Genomic DNA, 18,841 nt, shown 5'->3' on the forward strand with positions numbered 1-18,841 from the left:
GAGAGAGAGAGAAAGAGAGAGAGAGAGAGAGAGAGAGAGAGAGAGAGAGAGAGAGAGGGCGAGGGAGAGACAGACAAAATCGCAAAATAGATATAATAGAAATTCATAAAAATGTTTAGAAAGGATGTGAGTAAGGAAGACTCAAATCATAAACCTCTATCGTGATCAGCAAAGTCGCGTAAGAAAACGAGTATCATAATTGTTAGGCTAGATTACGTTAATTTACCTTCCAGGAAGAAAGTAATTTTCTTTGAAAGTATCCCGGAAGGAGATCGTTTTTATTCTTGGTGTATCTCCATACAGGTCTTCGTGAACAGTCGCCAAAGCTGGCATAGGTGGCTGAAAGTGCTGATAAATGTGCCAGTTGATAATAAATCCATGAAAGTTCCCTTATCCACTCGCTTTTTCTCTCCCTCCGGCTGTCACTATCGTCGATCTTTGATGTAGCATGACTCTTTATTGGCGCTCTGACATTTTATAAATAGAGTGGCTCGGGCTGGGTTTTCCTGTCGCGACAGACCTGAGTCGCGGGGAGTTGGAAATCTTTCAGCGCTATATTGGCCTAGTCTGGCTAGCTAATTACTCCAGACAATTCCTCTCCCTTCTGCTGACGATTTCCCCTTCACCATTCTCTCCCTCTCTCTTTCTCTCTTTCTTTCTCGTTCTCTCTTTTCGTTATACCTACAACGTCCACCCTAGCGTAACCGTGCGTTGTCTTCGCGAAAGAAAAGAAGCACCGGTAGGGTGAGCTCTCCATTGCTCTCAGGGCTAATGTACCCTAACAGTGAAGTACTTAGGCCACGTTGGTTGTAAATGTTCGCGTGATTGCCGCTAAGCTGATTTTAAAACCGTGTTAATGCGGTATTTACTCACAAACTGGCAAAATTCAGTAAAGAGTTTCGAACAATTCGCGTTTACCGCGATTTGCGGATGTAAATCGTACCTACATCAGGATATATTGGCATACACTCACAGACAAAGCGAATGTTGAGATTTGGGGTGAAGAAGGACTATATCGATTTGACTTAACATTATTCAGCTCACACTTGTTTATTTTTTCGTATTTATCTGAAGATAACTGTGATTATCCAAGATATAACTTTTGTGGGTAAATCATAAATTATATTTTTCGTATTATTTTAGCTTCTTTCATATATCCTTTTGTCAATGGTAAGTCATTGTTTTGTATTATTATTAATTTTCCAAAGGCACCAAGAATATGTATAAATACTTTGTGAAATTTCATGAAAAAACCTGACATTTACCTAGCATTTGGTTTGCTTCGTGTTGAATAGGGTAAGCTGTGCGTTCCATTGTCAGTGGCATTAAAATTACTAAATTACGAAGATTGAGGCGTATACGACAATTTTGAAGCCTGTATGCTCACCCAAATGATGCAGTTTCTTGTGCGTCATTAAAAGGAATAAAAAGAGCGTGTCGTACCACCGCTGTGGTCCTACCGTCTCTTGTCTCGCAAAACGGTGCTTCCTTGTGTCAATGTCCTGATGTTACGTCCGATGGCGACTCAAAGAAACATCAGAATAGCTTTTGAAAGCGTACCCACTCCAACAGAAAGGACGATAGAGAGAGAGAGAGAGCGGCACTTTGATCACCGAATGACTCGCGACTTTGCATTATGAAGCTAAACTGTCGGCGAGGAAGAAATGTAGGCTTCTGCTCCTGTAGAGTTGAAAACTTTTTATCGCTCTGTGAGGCCCATTATGGGCAACAGGTTTTGGTTGATCTACTGCAGAAGGGAGAGGGGGTTAACAGGTAGGTAAGGGTAAGAGACGATTTCCAAATTATGCGTATATATAAATTGCAGAGAGAGAAAGAGAAAGAGAGAGAGGGAAAGAGGGGGAGAGAGAGAGAGAGAGAGAGAGAGAGAGAGAGAGAGAGAGAGAAAGAGAGAAAGAGAGAGCAATATCTCAATTGATATCAAAATAATATTAGATTTGCATATTTGCATAATTCAATATTACAAATATGTATATTTATGTGAAAAATATGAGATCACCTCCTTTTTCTTTTAAAAGTTGATCAATTATTTAGAAGGCTTGAAACTTGTATAAACTGTGACGAATCCTTGAGAAATATGGTAAGTAACATTGAAGACAGCTTATTATGTATTATGAAACGTTAAAACCGATTCGAGCACTCTTGCTGATCCCACTTTTCCCCGCAAAAGAAGACCTCACGACTGGCGAAATCGTAATCAGACGTGAAGCGTGCTAAGCGCTTGGTCGAAATAATTCTACTTTCTCCCTACGATTACGTGACACTCAAATTATGATAAACGTTAATAGTAATCATCGCAGTTACTAGGAATCGGAAGTCTTCAAACTCGCTCAGATAACTCCGCTCTACGTTCGTATTTCCATTGCTTTATTCTTAATCGCTCTTTGAGCCAGCCAACATCCCCGTCTGGCGTAGCGCGACTCACCCTCGCGATTCAACACAACCGGGCGGATAGTCCCAACCGGGAAAAATAATGCATTAGAAATTCAGATGACCGAGAGAGAGAGAGAGAGGAGGTCGCGCCGCGATTTATCAAATAAAAGCGGTAGTACAGTCAAATACCCGTCCATGTCGTCAGTGGAAGCGACAGTTCATTTTTAATATAAAGCACTGGTGTGGAGGTGGGATCTTCCGGGATGTAGCGATAAAAAGAATATGGCAACTGCCGTGGGCAGTTACTTTTCTCTAGATCTACGAATTCGCGATAGGTAGAGTCTAATGGTTTGTGAAAATTATGGCTATGGGCCATTTATCGCGATATTAGTACATTTTGTTTATGGCATTTTTTACAAAATATCAGAGAAGAAGCTATTTTTCGTTGAAATCTAATTTTAATCATTATAGGAAAAAAACTGTTATATTATGATGCATTATCGTGAATTAGTATTTATAGTTAAAATCAGATGTCGATTTATGTCACTTTTGATATCCTGAAACAAGGATATTAGGATAACCTTTGTGTTTGCTTTTATACCTATGTGTGTGGTTAGCCCTCCGGCATATGTTATCGTCTTTTTTGAAAATTTTTACACCTACTTTCCTTTTACGAGTATCTAGACTAACAGATATAGGAACCCTCAACGTCTTTTATTCCCATCAGCCGTCGCTCGAAAGGGGAAGATATGCGAAGCGTGGTGATGTCTACTCGACAATATCGTCGCCATTGCAGAGCTTCGTCTTCGAGCATTTGCATAAAGTTATTGTCAAAATCGAAAATTGCGGTTGTTTGACTTTCTTTATATTATAGAAGATACGACTGGAACATGTTACGTTTCAGACTGTGTTACATTTATCTTACTGTTATAGTTTGATGAATGTTAATAACAAATGAGAAGAATTGTCATTTTCACACACAAACGTGTATATTTATTTTATTTATGTCTCTATATATGTATAAAAATAAAAAGAAATTTGTAAGATAAAACCATAATCGTAAGTTTATACCAAAGAAAATCGTTTGATTTTAAGAAACAAAAAGAAATCCTTACTTGTCTGATATAATCTGAGAATCTTTCTCTCTCTGATATAATATAATAAATTATACATGATATGAAGCCTCTCCTTCCCCTAATATATGACTTCGTATTACGTATGATTTTATATTTGAATGTCATAACAATAAGTGAGAGAGAGAGAGGGTAAAGATTTCTTTCCGCTTTTGAAAATCAGTTCGCGCGATCTCCTCTGCTGCACAATCTTGCCATGAAAGAATGAGAGAGAGAGAGAGAGAGAGAGAGAGAGAGAGAGAGAGAATAGCAAGGAGGAAAAGACAGAGCATAGCGGTACGAACCCCACGCTTTTATAGCGGTCCATTTGGCGCAACAACGAGCGTGGAAACTTCTTTTAGTGTCGGGCTACAGATTCCGGGGCGAAATACGCGTACGATTATGGGGTTCCGGATTATCAATTTGTTATACTGTGTTTATTATTTGAGCTCTCGGTGAACAGGCAAGCACCCCGCATCGTTCGCTGCGGAAACCCCGTGCAGCTGCAAAGCGTCGTAGTCGGTCGATTTTGGGGATAATCTGGAATATGTTATGCGCGGTGCTATCCCTCCAGATGTTTGCGCCAGAACCAACGAGCTGGGAAAAACTGTACACGCATAAGAACTACGTTTCTTACTTTCCATAATTCGCTTTGCCGAGTTAGAACAGCCCCGGATCGAATGTTTACCGTTACCTCGTGCTACGAACGTTAACACGTAATCCTTCCAAAATTGGGAGAACAATCATAATTAAAATTTATCAAGGCACTATAATATTTGTGTGTGAACTCTATATGCCCTTTAAAATATCCTTGTTTAATCACTGATTTATAATTTGAGTTCTTTTATTACTATTTAACACGTAATAGTAAGTAATAGAAGTAGTAGTATTAGTAATAGTAACGATTATGATGAGTATATTCAAAATAACGTATGATTTCCAAAGAAAATTAACTGTAGCTTCGGACTAACATAATTATTATAATGTGTAAATAGTGTTTTTCTTTAGTTTTTTTTCTGTAAACTACTTTATTAGACTCTGCGTAATGTTTTTAAATCGATTAACGATGTCGATCGATCATTTACATAAGCAGATATCGGAAAAGCTTTATCGTACATTGAATTCGTTCCTTTCGGATATCACCGTCTTAAGACCCCTTTTCCTTCCATGAGCAACCGCAGAGACAGAGGACTGCTCTGTGTGTGTGTGTGTGTGTGTGTGTGTATCATAGTAGCTGGGATTTTCTAGGAGAGTTATCTCTAATTCAGCGAGGATTTACTCGCCAATGAATCTTTAAATTAGATGCTCTGTTCTTTTCGTACTGCGCTCCTCCCTAAGGAGGGTAAAGTCCCGCTCGCTCAATCACCTATATCATGGAATCGCCGAATATAGTCAATTCTTTCCACCCTTCTTTCGTTATCGAGTCTTTACGCCCTCAATTCCACCGCGCTCACCAATATTTGTGTCTTCGTCGTAGGCTCTCAGAAATTCCGACGTTTTTAACCATTACTTTTGCCTTGATCGTGTGGATTATCTCGAAAGCCACGTGATAATTTTGTCTAGCGGATTCGTGAGCATCAAGCTGCAACTATTAGCAGTATCAAGTATCAGCGCTATATTAATTAATGGCGGAAATGTAGCCCGACGTAGTTTAGTAAGAAGCAGTTCGCCCACGAAAATGGCCGTCCCGCAGGAGGGTGTAAGACGGTGGATAGAAGATAGTGGCGAGGATGATGATAATCCAGCTTCTAGCCTAGTCCTATCCCGGGGGATGCAGGGATTAATTGACACATCGGCGTCTTGGAGGAGTCTGCTGGGCTGACGCCTCTGCTTTGGCACCCACCGACGTGACTGATGAGACGCCTGGAACAAGGCGTCGGGAAAAACACTCATGGATTCGTGGCTTTTTTGTAGAAAAGGTATCCAGCAAGAATTACCGACGAAGCATGGAACGTCGGTCGCGCTTCTCCTCCTGGCAAATAACTCAACTAATCAGACCACGTCCTCCTTTATCGTCCCATCCACGGCGTCCCCGAACTAAAACATCTCGGCTGAAGGGCACGTAGATGTAACAGATTGAAATTTAATACGAGCAGTATGGTGACATATACGGAAGGACGAGAGACGGTTACTTAAGGTTTCGTAGACGCGGGACCATTTTCATGACGAAGGAGATGACACCGTCTTGGGCAGGAAATCATTAGTGAGTTCGACAGTTAAAATCGTAATAACAGAATAATGAGTTTAATTCCCGTTGGTTATAACTCACGGAAACTTATGGCTTGACTTGAAACAGAAGAGAGAGAATTCTAACAAAATAATACTCGAATACCATTCTAGGTATTATTCGTAATGTTTGCATTTTGTGTTTTCACCAGTTTTATTTTAACAGTAAAAATGCTCATATAATACGAACCAACGCATGAAACCGTTTTTTTAAATTACACCTTTAGATAATTAAACTTCTTATTTTTTAGTTCTCAAGCGCGATATTCTTTCGCTCTCGTCACCAAGAATATAATTATAAAGAGGTCCGGTAGGCTCGCAAATCACAAAGAGATGAGCGGGCAGCGCAACGATAAGGGATAACACGGTGGTTGAAAGCAAAGAGCCGACGTGTACGAGGCGTCGGTGGCGGCACCCCATGTGAGTTATGACCGTCCCGACGCTCTCTCCCGTTAGTCCAGGGCTCAATTTACAGATGATTCCGCGTGTTACCGCCTGGCCAGCGGCTGGTTAACCTCCGTGCCAAACACTTAATCTTCCGACGTGTCCTGTGAATAGTCCGACCGCGTTTTGGAGGCGGCACGACGTTAAATCGCCGTCGTAGCCGCGAGATCGGCATGAGAAAGAGAGAAACAGGGATAGATAAATGGACCGAGACGTAGGGTACAGATTGTAGTCAAATGGAGGCCCTAGTGGCCCATAAAGTTAGCCAACCCTCCAAATTGTATTGCCACCCACTATCGTATACATGCAAGCTTCGGTGACATGTGGAACGTGCCGTGAACGGCTCCACAAATTTATTGGTCCTCGATAGCCTCTCGCCACAACCAACAAGTTGTTGGAAAACGAGTATCCGCTGAGATATCTCCGACTTAACGCGTTGTAGCTCATTCACGATATGGTACTGCACCGGAATATACCCCTGTTTTCGGCAATTCGTATTATGCAAAACGTGCTTGAATCTGCATACAATAAACGCGATAATGAACGGAATGTAGGTGAAATGTATTTCCCTTAGAATATATTAATCTTGCATATAAATGATGTAGCGTTCTGTGAGCATAAAGAGAGAGTCCTAAAATGAAGCACAACTCTAACGTAACTGTTTTGTTGTTGAAAGAAAAGCCATCACATCTGGCAGCAATATTGTGCCATGAATGAAATAATATATTATTATATGCTGACCAATATTGACAAATGTGTGGTTTTCGCATGTTATGTACTCCAGATGTACGGTATGTTGTCAGTAGGAAAGGACAGCTTAGAACTGTCATTAGCCGTCGGATGGCAGGCACCCTGTGGTGAGCCACAATGTAGCGGCGAGGAGCCAATAGACTCCTAATGCTATAAACGCCGCACCGAATCCTACCAGCCACCGTTAATTGACTTGCACGTTTGTCACTTTACAACCAGACAAATTTCTACTTATGTTTGCTCAAGATATAGACTCCAGCAAGGGCAGTGTGTGGGATGGTTGATTTTCGACGGAATTCTCGCATATTAAGATGCTTCTTATACATTTAATATTTAGTTTAATTGATAATTAACAAGTTTAACGCGTTTAACAGTTACTTAATTTTTCATTTATCATTGCATAGATAAATGGAAAGGTACAAAAGAGAGGTGAGCATTACACGTTTAAATTCAACAATAGTTATTAATAAGAATGATTGTGTGGTATCATAAACGCATCAACACGTTAGTTCGCGTATAATACTGGTAATTTAAAATCTTTCATTGTGTTTATATACGAGAAATAATGTCTCATAATTTCTAAGAGAGAGTTTCATTTCTCATTAGCAGTTCTTAAAAATGATGCGTACGGTTCATGAAATTAAATGTCTATACTTGATGACTTACCTTGCTGGTTACTTTTCCTAGTAGTCTTCTTTTCTTTCATCCAAGGATACTCAGGAACATTGACACCTGAAGGGTCAGCGACACCGTGGGGATCCATCATGGTATGATACGGAGGATGATGAGTACCAGGACTGATAGAACCGCCGGTACCTGGCGAGTGTTGCATACTGCTGTCTCCAGCCAATTGTGGCAACGCCGTCATGAATTCAGCCATGGAAGGTTGACTGTTGATAAAGCCGGTTTCGGCGGATCCGCATGTTGGGTCCATGGCTGGGTGATGAGTCCCGTGCGGGGGCAGCCCGGCTGGGGTACCTGCCCCCGCGGCCACCGTGGCCAGCCAGAAGCCGCCCCCTCCGTCGTTCGCCAGGACGGGTGTCGTCGGCCTCGTCTTCACGGTCGATAGATCTTTGCCTGCGTGAACCAAATTCTGAAGATGATTACTCAGTCGCAGATTGCTGGAATCGGACAGCTGTGGCTGGTGCGAATCTTCCTCGGCGCGTTGCTTGTTGCTTATCAATGCTTGTTGCTTATCGCGCATGGAACGCACCAACTTTCACTTGAAATTGACTTTTGTCTTTAGTGATAAACGCAATAATTAAGCAATTATTTGTTGAGAGGCAACGGTTACAGAAGAGAGGCGAATTTCTTTCCAACGTCCGATAATTCCTCACAATATATGGGCTTTGGAGAACACATTATACACATAAATTCACTCGACAAATGTTTCACCAACGGGTTTGCATATTTTCCAGGCGATGTGTGTGTGTATTCAAACGTCGCACTGCTATCAATCGTAGAAACTTGTCAAGTCAATGTTTACCTTTGAAGATAAAAGAGAATATAAATCTGTTTGTGTAACTTATTATGTATTTCCCTTGCTTTCGTGCACTGCCACAAGCGTATACGTTTTGCAAATCGTCACTCATCTTCTATTTCAGTGACACGAAGTATGCTCGTTTGTGTGCTTTTCTTCCTTTATTGGTCGACGCCTTTCGTCAAAACACCTATTACTTACTTGTGTCGACCGTGTGGTTTTATGCTAAACAAACATCACGATCTCCAGTTTAAAGATCAAATCCAACCGCTTACCGCGCATTCACTGCTCACAAATCACCGTAAGTTACATATTCATAATCTTCCGCCGTTTTCAATTAATCACAATAACTTGTCTTATGAAACTCGATGACGAAAAATAGCAGATTTTCAGATCACACTACCAACATGACACTGTTTGCTCGCGGTGCAGCTTCGCGTGCAACCAACTCCAGATCCAACTCATAGATCTACCAATCTCAATGTGAGAAAAAGCAGACACAGATCACTGGTATCACACGTAGTCGCGGCGATTTGATCGATAGTCCAACCGATCGACGGAGAACGCCGTACCGAATCGCGCGTATCGCGGCTGCCGTCACCGTACCGATCGGCCAAAACCCAAGCAAGCAGGCTAGGGTAGGCCAAGCAGTCACCGATTGCGGTATACTTGCTAAGTGACGGAGGAGAGGGAGGAGATGGAGATAGTGGCTATGAGGGAAGGTGGGGGTCCAACGGATCCGTAGTGGAGGTACTCGTTGGCCGAGAAGGTGCTGTGGGAAAGGCGGGGGGGCGTTCTATAGAAAGAGACGGTCGTCTCCAGTCACCAGAACCGAAATTTCCACGATCTTTTTCGCTTCTCCGGCGTTCCCGGTGTCTCTGTTGTTACTGCTGTCTCTTTCCACGTACCGCAGGAGGGGGTGGCGGGGAGACAACTTCGGAACCGAGGTGGAAGTCGCCCCTTAATGTGGCGGTGGTCCAGTCACGTGACTTCGCTCGTCGGAATGGAGCGACCAATCATGAAGCGGTAACACAAGCGATGAGGCACAGCCCTCCGCCGACGTAGGCGGGCTGGCCTGTCGTGGCGACGGTGGCCTTGGAGGGCTCGGAGGGCACACAACCAGGAGGGTACGACAACCAGGTCCGTGCCGTGAGAGTGCAGGCGGGCGACTCTCGTGCGGACGAGCACGAGACCCGTTTGGGCGGCCACGGTTACCCGGCGCGACTGTGGGCGGTACGCGCGAGCGCGTCGTTCAATATTGCGCCAAGTAGTGGGGAACTTTCTCACGTGCTCGGCCACGCGGTTCTACACCTTCGCTGGATGAACGTCCGAATCAAGGTACGGTAGTATCTCGCCTCTATTAAACCTTGAATGATACCGCGAGTTCATTGTTAAGTCAGCGGACCAGCAATTCGGAAAGTCGGAAACCAAATCGCGTCGTTGTTTGCCTTGGACACTGTTGGATTTGCTTTGGACCCGGTCCAATGATGTTTTTTCACGTCAGGCTCCATCGCGTTGCAATAATAGAACGGTATTTGGACCAAGCCCAATTTATTGCAACAATTCCGACTTGCGGTCCATAACCGTATTTGTGGTTGTTCTTTAGAGATTCCATTTTCGTCACACGTACAGTACTTGTGTATATCGGCTTGAAATGAGGAATGAAGTTGCGCTGTAAGTCGAAGTGAAAAAGATTACGTTTAAAAACGTATAAATGGCTTTTCACGAATCACTCTTATAGAACTGGGAATAACATTCGACTGATCATAAGATGTAGATGTAGTAAAGTAGCTGACATATATTTCGAAAACAACCGTTAGTCTCGGATAATCGCACAAAGTGCTGCAACTTGTAAAAGATCCTTCATCCTTTGAAAGGGATTTTGTGAACTGAATCGGTTTACATGCATCGGCTGCTATCGTATTGTCGCAACGGTCGGAACTGCTAGGGGCGCCGGATGGTATTACGACGGCTCGCAGTGGGGCAGTTTTGATGACAGATTACTCTGATCCGCTTTGTGGAGTAGCTCTCATTTAGACAGGCGGTTTGATTGAAAAGTTCGTTTCCGACGAAAAAAAGTTTGTGTCGCTACCCGTGTGGGCAATCGAGCAACCCGCGTGAACAAGTCGTTTACGTGCTTCACAATTGGTCTCCTAGCGTGAGAATGTTAAACTCATTATGGCTTTCATGCGTACCCAGATAGCACACAATCTTCAGAGAATATTCTAGGACGTAGAATATTCTTAGAATGTATGAATGTCTTAGAATATCTTTAGAACATCTTTTGAAAATTTGTGCTGTATGGGTATTGAAATGTTGAATAAATTTCACGCATAAATTGTACGCGTATTTATATATCACGTTGGAATCTAATGACAAAAACGTTGTGTAGTTTCTGGGTAAAAACACTGGGTAGTTTCTTTATACCTGAGTATCTACCCAAGTATTTACTCAATACATCAAATTTGCGAATACTTGGATATACTGAGAGAAAAAATATCTAGAAATTAGTAAATATTTATTTGGTAAGCACTAATATTGTGTTTATTTAAATCTAAATTCTTTTATATAAATAAAATAAATAATTGTTTTTTCATGAAAAGCTAAGGTTTTCTTAAGATTTTAAGAATATATATATTTACTCATTTGGAAATTTTATATTAGTTTAAATAAATATGTTATTAGTACCTACTGAATAAATATTTACTATTTTTCTTAGATATTTTTTCCCTTAGCGTATTTGAATGTGTATTCAAAATATAATCGGGGATATATAGATAATATCTAATTGAGAATACTCAAGTCCTGAAAATTGACTAGAGTATTAATACTATTAATTTATGCATTGATTAACAAATTTTAATGCACAATCGCTATGAAATAAATGGTACAATGATAATGATAAATAGAACACTTTAAGAAAACGCGGAAGAGATGGAAATTTTCTAGAAATTTTATATAAATTATTACATATCAAATGCAAATTACTATCTCTTTAATCAGTTTGAATTAATATATTCAATTGCGTTAGAGAGTGGGTTGAGTGAAATTTTGGTGAGGTGGCAAGGGTGCCAACTATTTCGGAGCGTAAAGCGGGCACGGATGGTCACGAGAGGAGGGGGAGAGAGCCGAAGGAGAGCGAAGAGGGCGAGAAAGCGGGAGGGTGACGGAGAGAGATGAGAGAACGGAGAACACCCGCCACATCTGCCGCCAGATTTAACTATACATTACAGACACACGATATGTCAAAGTCCTATACTTCATATCGACTCCGCCATTTATTAAAAGTTTCATCGCGCGCGCCTCGCTCGCGCCACCGATGTTCAGCAGCCCGACCCCTTCTTCCAGGCATACCCCGAAAACATATAGGAAGAAAGGCTCGAAATATACGAACGAAAAGTTCGAGAAAAGAGCGCGGCGAGGAAAGGGGTGCGCTCCTCAGATTGACATAGTTGCAGCGCCCTGCGCGACGATAAAAGCGACTGCGCTATCTTTCTTCGGCGATCCTTTATTTTATTTTCTTTCGCTGTGTAAGACAGAGTTTCCTGATAACGAATTTCTAAGGTTCCTCGGAAATTGCGAGACGATAATTCTCAACGTTCGGATCTGCATTTCGCTTTATATTAATCTCGAGATTGTACGCCATCTTACAGCCCGTGACGGTGAAAAAGTTGCCACGAAAATTTTTTATTTCATAGCACGTGACGCTGCAATTTTGTCGGAAGTAAGAAGTAATATTTAGAGCAATGCGCACCGTGAAAAGCTTAATGCCGGAAAAATAAGATCCTTTCAGGCTTCTCTTTTTTGTGGCGACCGCGGAATTTCTGTGTGTCGGATCTCTTCGTTTCCTCTGGCTGCTGCCGATTGCGAAATGAAGTTTTATATTAAGCTCGGAGTTTTCTCTCTTTCTCCTGCACTACGGATGCGCGCGCGTCTCTCATCACCCTACTCTTTTCTTTTCTTTCTTACCGCCGCTTTTTCTCCCACGCTTGTCTTCGCTCTTTGTATATTTACGTACCGATAGATCGTTATGTCGGTGTTTGCATATATATTGACATTGCTGCTTTTCCCACAACAGCGCGTGATATATGCGCTGCCAGGTGATGTGCTTATAGTGTATTATTGTTATAATGATTTACAAATTTTTAATAACTGTAAATATTACGAATTTTATTATGTATATATATAATGTTATAATGTGTTTCGTATATATTTGGAAACGTGTCTCAGCTTAGGTGGCTTGTTAACGTAGCTTAGTTACTTAACGTTAGATTCTAAAATATCTTTGTTGTTTTTTGATATTAGAAGAAAATGTGTGAGGAAATTGTATGGTTGAAAGGGTTGGTTGACCATATTTACTCTTATTGACTATATTTACCCTTTCTCTAATAAAAACGACAGAAACTAACGTTAAGTAACTCACTCTGTTTGTAATATGTAATCTGAAGAAACTTATTACTCAAACAAGTCTTTCATTTTTTTTTGGACATTTGGGTATTGTGAAAACAGAGACACGACTTAAAGCAAAAATTTAGCTGGCAATAAGTACTTTCACGAGTGGCCAAGCAGCTATTTCGCCATTGCCTAGGTTATGGTTCTTCATTCAGCGAGTCGTTATAATTAGTTAAAAGAAGTGTGTACTGAGAGTAGCGTATCCACCATTAAAGCAAACCATCTTTCATCGCCATTTTAGCCATGGTAACCGGCACGAGTCCGCGAGTAGGGCTCGACCTGTCAATCAGCGGATCACTGAAACGGGTCTTTGCCGTCCTTGCTTCATTGGAAAGAAGAGCTCGCTTTTCGTGCCTAAAATGCTCCGAGCCCCCGCCGACTCTCTTTCAACTTTTTCTTCCTCGACGTCTGGAGTAAAAGCGAACTCGTTAGACGCTTCAAGTGAAATTTTCTCTCGTTCCACTGATAGCTAATATGCTACCGGAAGTTATAAAATTTTACTTCCCCTAGCTAGTTTTTGAACTTGACCCGTCACATTATAGGTGTTATTTTAGGTGTTGTTCAGAGATTAATATTCAGCATCATGTTCGTACAAAGTCCTGATTGAAAGTTGAATTTTCATTAAAATTGGTTATATATTTATATGAGTTTATATATTTATTTGGTTATATATTTATATGATTTTATATGGTTTTATTTGGTTATTATTTAATTAGTTATATATTTATATGAGTCACTTAACGTTACATTCTAAAATGTCTTTGTCGTTTTCTTAATTGTGAAAATATATAAGGAATAAATTGTATGGTTAAAAGGGTTGGTTAACCATAATATTTACCCTTTCTCTAATTTAAAAATAAGAGACATTTTGGAGTTTAATGTCGGGTGACTTACTCTGTAATATATAATCTGAAAAAAAAACTTGTTACTCAGACAAGTATTTTATTTTTCTTGGACATTTATATCGTGGAAACAGGAACACGACTTAAAGACAAAAAGTACTTCGTCTGAGCTCTATAATAAATTAATAATTAGACAATTAGGCTCTACTTAACAGCTTGTAAAAAACAAGCTAACAGCTTGTAAAGCGTGTAGCTTTAAATGCACAATAAATGTCAGATTCGATGCGATGAGAAGAGGGATACGGTTAGATACGATCATAGCACGGATGAAAATCGTTCGTAAAGTGAAAACGCGAAGGAGAGTATTGTCACCGATGCAAAGATAAAGGTGAGCAGGCTCGTGCTGAACAGCAACGGCGGTTCTTGCGATTAGTGCGCGACTAGGGGGAACTGCGTAGCCGAGGAGTCTGAGGTTTTAATTAAGCATTCACTGCGGATGATATCGCATGCCTCTTTATACTTCATAGCGGCCAGATGTTGCTACGAGAATGTTCCTTGCCTTAGGTCCTCTTCCCTCACTCTGATTCGAGGCAGCTAGAACCGCACGAGCGACGTTCCGCCCGTCGCTATTTCGTTTTAATTATGCATATTTAATTTGCTTATATCCTGCCCTCGTTTGATACGTTGGCGTAGTTGGATGCGTTCACTCCGCCGGCAATCATTCGTCCGTTCGAAGACGTTTAATTAGCGGATCGCTGGATGGCTTCTCGACTCGACGCTCCGGCCACTGATGACAGATTCTTTATGAGTGACTTTTAATGATTTGGCCGCGGAAGTCGGTACATTTTTCGCGCTGTATTTATTACGTCCGAGACTCGCGCTGAGGACCTTATATTGGAAAGTTTTATCATTCCTCCACTTGCTCTTTTTCCATAGATTCGGAACTTTTCTTCCGAGTTATTTTTCAGGGATGGGGAAAGACAGAGGGATTTCCCCGCAAGTGCTCGTGGAACAAATCTACCCCCAGAACTCGAGGTATACCCAGTTCTACAGCCGACACTTGGCGCAAATTGCCCCAGTAAGTGTAGTACATTAATCTTTGGTTTGGTTTGGTCTCGGCCACCGCGTGTGTTGCGGTAGCCGCATTTCTCGTAACCTTCTCTCTCTCTCTCTCTCTCTCTCTCTCTCTCTCTCTCTCTGCACACCGACATGCCGCATATTCAAAGACTTTCTCCACGTTTTCGTATTCTCTCGTAACCACCTGACCGTAAATGCATACTTGGTGGATGTCACATATAGTAGTTGATTGCGCGAAATGTTTTATTGCCGTGGAAGGGGGATGTTTTTCATATTTAAACATTTCTATTGTGCACACTTATAATCGTTCTTAGATTTTTTTCTGTACACAGTGGAACACACGACTGTGGTACTGCAGTGACAAAAGTGGTATGTGTGTGTTTGCAATATATATGTAAAGTAAGCAAGTGGCAGGAAGTATCTCACGCACACACTTGAAAATATGGCATTCGCATACTGGACAAAGGTATACCGCTTTTGTTCTTCTACCCTTGTCGGTCTCTCATATTCCTCTCGTCCTCGAATGAGTTTCAGCAACCCTTCCGCCCTTAACAGGCCACCTTAACTGTAACCTCTGCACACACTTGTTACTCGGGCGGTCAGAAACCCAGACACGGCCTTTCGTAATGCGAATACCATGTCGCACACCAGGAATTTGGGATCTCTAGCGAGCCCTTCTTTATTCGATTAAATAAATTGGCAGCGATTACGTTGACGCGGGTTTTCCGAATGGGACTCTATGTCTGACGATGATCGAGAGTAATTAATTGCGGCTACTTAGACGTAATTGTCTACGGTATTCTTTCTTAGTTTGCACATTATCGTTAGTGATACTCTAATAAACTGAATATGATGAAATTTTTAAGGAAAATTAAATAGGCTCTCTGCGATAGATAATAATAGCAGAAAAGGGTCAGTTAAATTGTTATTAGTATTCTAGTATAATGTATAGAAATTAGGATATTCTCTATTTTAAATTGCAATATTTTTATTTGACCTATGTTCTGTGTATTGGGAAAATTAGGATATTACGGCTTATGTGATATTACAGCTTCATTCGTGATGCTTACGATTGCCATCAATTGCACAGTAGGAATCGCGTTTGGGGTATATAGGATGATACTGGAGTCTCACAAAGTGCGGGCAGGTCTTGGCATCGTTGCAATGTTGCTGCTTTCTGACCTGTACAAGTTCTCGCAGATTGCATCATAACGACGCCGTAATTCGGCAAACAATCGGAAGGTACACCATATTCGCCAATGTATTAAGTTTTCTACACGGAAAAGAAGGTTTGGTTGAATTAACCATTTAAAAGGTTTGGTTAAATATCTGTTCGAATACGAACGATCCAGAAATTCCGATTGAAGTAACCCGAATTCTATTTAAGTTAACAAGATTTTTGATTGACTTAAACAGAATTCGGGTTACTTCAATCGGAATTTCTGGATCGTTTATATTCGAGCAGATATTTGGTTAATTCAACCAAACCTTTTTTTCCGTGCATGATTCCAATAACATTTGAAAAGCCACACACATTCAGATTAGCATTCAGATTAAACAACTTTATGGAGTTGGTCCTTCTCTGACCACACTGAGAGAAAAATGTATGATATTTGGAACTATAATGGCATAGTAAAAAGATTATAGTTAGGAATATAATTTTTATAGTAAATGTTATCATAATATTTGTAATATTTACAATATAGGCATAGTATAACTGACCCGTGTAAAATTTTTGCCAAGAATGATAATTATTTGAAATAAAAAATATAGTAAGGTAGCAAATATTGAATGGTAAGAGAAATTAACTATTTTATATAGTCAATATAATTGGAATATTTGGAATATAGGTACATGTAACTATATTCCCATATATATAGAGTAATAAGATGGTGACTATAAATCTGTCTTCATTCTACTATATCTTCATGTTTAGATGAACTATAAATATATGTTTGAGGCCAAAACGAATTGTAAAATATAGTGAGATTATAGTTATTCCAACTACTTCTTTCTCTCAGTGCAAGAATTAGACATGGGGGAAATAAGGTTTTTCCGATCGATCAGAAGATTCACACAATCATGCTCTATATTCGCTGTAGGGTGTATCAAGTTATCCGTGTACACCTCCGGAGTAGCGCTCTAACTTCAGGCGTCTCATCACCCCCTTATGGAATTTGATGACTTGCACGTTTGCAGCCAGAGCATGAATCTGCTTCATGTGCATGTGCGATGGACGACGTGCTTCATCCTTCGAGATCGTTGCTGCTCGAATCACATGTCCATTTATTCTTAGCTAGAAAAATAAGATCGCCGAATGACAACGCCGTTATACATCTCAGCTCTGAAATTTTAGATATATGGCTTTGTTACAGGCGCCAAATAAGGCTGAACGGGCGTAGTGTATCGTCATTAAGTGCAGATGACGTTAGTAATTTTGCAACGTTGCTTAACACTGCGAATTAAGCAATCTGCATCGATGGTGCAAATATTATATATTATGAACATATATATCTCATAATTTTCGATTCAGTATAGTATATAACATATAAACATAATAATCTCAAACTATACGAGACAGGAAAATTCCTAGCGTTTTGTAATAAGTTGATGACTTGAAAAAGAGTTCTGTTTGTAAAATATCGCTAAGCAATACATTACCTTAATGAATTAGAAATTGGCTGAGCATTCACAGCAGACTGAAAGTTCAATTAACTTTAAGAATCAGATGACATATTTAATTTCCTCGAGATAATGAGAGTAGGTAGGAGGAAGTGAGGCCAGCAGCGGGGCTGGAAGATACCGGTAGGAGTTCCGGAAGGAGACGCCCGTTCCTTCACGTTGGTGTTAGAAGGAAGAAAGAAGCGTCAAACTTATCGAGAGAAAAAAAATTGCTAGAGAGAAGAGTGTTGGCTTTATTTAGAATATTAAAAATACTTATATTAAAAACAGAAATGAGGCTAAATATGTTATACTAAGATAAACATATACAATAAGAAAGTCTGATTGCAATGATAACAATTTGGGGCTTCATCCAAAAATTGCGCTATTTTTCATTTTAAATCATTGATTCCCTGATAGTACTTGCCAGCGGGAGTCTTCACGCTCAATTATAAAAAGCTAATTTAGAAAAAAAGATGGGAATATGAATTATTTTTTATTTTAGACGAAAAATCTAATATTAAATGCAAGAATTGCATTAATCAGAAATGCTAGTTAATATATCTCTTATAATATATTTATAATCATTGGGAAAAAAATAAGCTATTCAAGGAACACAATATTTTTTCTAATAAATGCAAAAAGTGGGATCTTGAGAAGTAGGGCGGTAAGATCAGCTTTGTTTCAGATTACCATTCTGTTTTACATTTCTTCTCCCTTATAGTGGGTGTTGGTGTTTCGCCGTTTGTTTCAGAGTAACATGTGTGCAGTTCAAATCGATTGGTTATGAAGAAACAGCGGAACGTAACGATAGGGTTTGTTGTCGCGGCTGAATTTTGTCAGGAAGCTTTTATCTCTTGGCAAGGACTAAATCGTGCGGTCACGGCGTACATCTATTTGTCACTTGGACTGCTTCGTAGTGGACGTCTTCGGGAAGACAGTAGGGCGTCGTGACGCCTGGCCAGAGTCCGACATCACGTCGTACGTTCTTTCTTTTTCAGCGGTCTTCCTTCCCCCTCTCTCCTGGGACCACTCCATCTTTCCTCCCTGAACCGGATCCTCGGAGAGGAGTAGGTAGCCCTCTGTTAAAGAGGTAATTTGTGCCACGAGCAATCCAGCACACTTCCAAAAGTTGTGCACCTTTCCGCGACTCGTCCATGTCGGGATGATGTCGCTTGCTAGGCGAAATATTTCTATCTGCATGCTTGTTCCCTCTTTTTACTCTTTCTCTCTCTTTTCTTCTTTTTGGATTTAGCCATAAGATGCTCCCAAAGCAATTTGCTTTACACTTGAGAGAAGAGCGGGGACCTAATCTGTTATATAAAAGAATTTATTTTGAATGAGCATGGATTTTCATCATCCAATTACGGTTCGGTCTTAACCGCTTCCACGTTAATCGCGTCTAG

At 40.7% G+C, this 18,841-nt stretch overlaps 2 protein-coding genes across 2 annotated transcripts in view; one reads left to right on the top strand and one right to left on the bottom strand.

Moving 5' to 3' along the window:
• Window positions 1-8,127, bottom strand: part of LOC116840905 (homeotic protein proboscipedia) — a 26,513-nt gene extending 18,386 nt beyond the window's left edge. Inside the window, exon 1 of the mRNA XM_032808240.1 lies at window positions 7,590-8,127. Within this exon, the coding sequence (XP_032664131.1) occupies window positions 7,590-8,127 (538 nt within the window). The remainder of the gene's footprint in view (window positions 1-7,589) is intronic.
• A 683-nt stretch (window positions 8,128-8,810) lies between these two features.
• Window positions 8,811-18,295, top strand: LOC116841076. Its single transcript, XM_032808594.1, has 4 exons — window positions 8,811-8,818; window positions 8,927-9,041; window positions 9,469-9,741; window positions 18,190-18,295. Exons 1-4 carry the CDS (start codon window positions 8,811-8,813, stop codon window positions 18,223-18,225), a joined length of 432 nt encoding a protein of 143 aa, XP_032664485.1. The 3' UTR covers window positions 18,226-18,295.
• The last annotated feature ends 546 nt before the right edge of the window (window positions 18,296-18,841 follow it).

The sequence above is a fragment of the Odontomachus brunneus genome, unplaced genomic scaffold (assembly GCF_010583005.1).
Source record: "Odontomachus brunneus isolate Ranch 3 - 2012 unplaced genomic scaffold, Obru_v1 Obru_scaffold_013, whole genome shotgun sequence".
Classification (NCBI taxonomy): Eukaryota; Metazoa; Arthropoda; class Insecta; order Hymenoptera; family Formicidae; genus Odontomachus; species Odontomachus brunneus.

Excerpts from the sequence above, each read along its gene's own strand:
- LOC116841076 (XM_032808594.1), top strand. Across the intron at positions 9,042-9,468 it reads ACCCAAGCAAGCAGGCTAGG|GCGGGCTGGCCTGTCGTGGC; the intron begins GTAGGCCAAGCA and ends CCGCCGACGTAG. Across the intron at positions 9,742-18,189 it reads GGATGAACGTCCGAATCAAG|AGTAACATGTGTGCAGTTCA; the intron begins GTACGGTAGTAT and ends CGTTTGTTTCAG.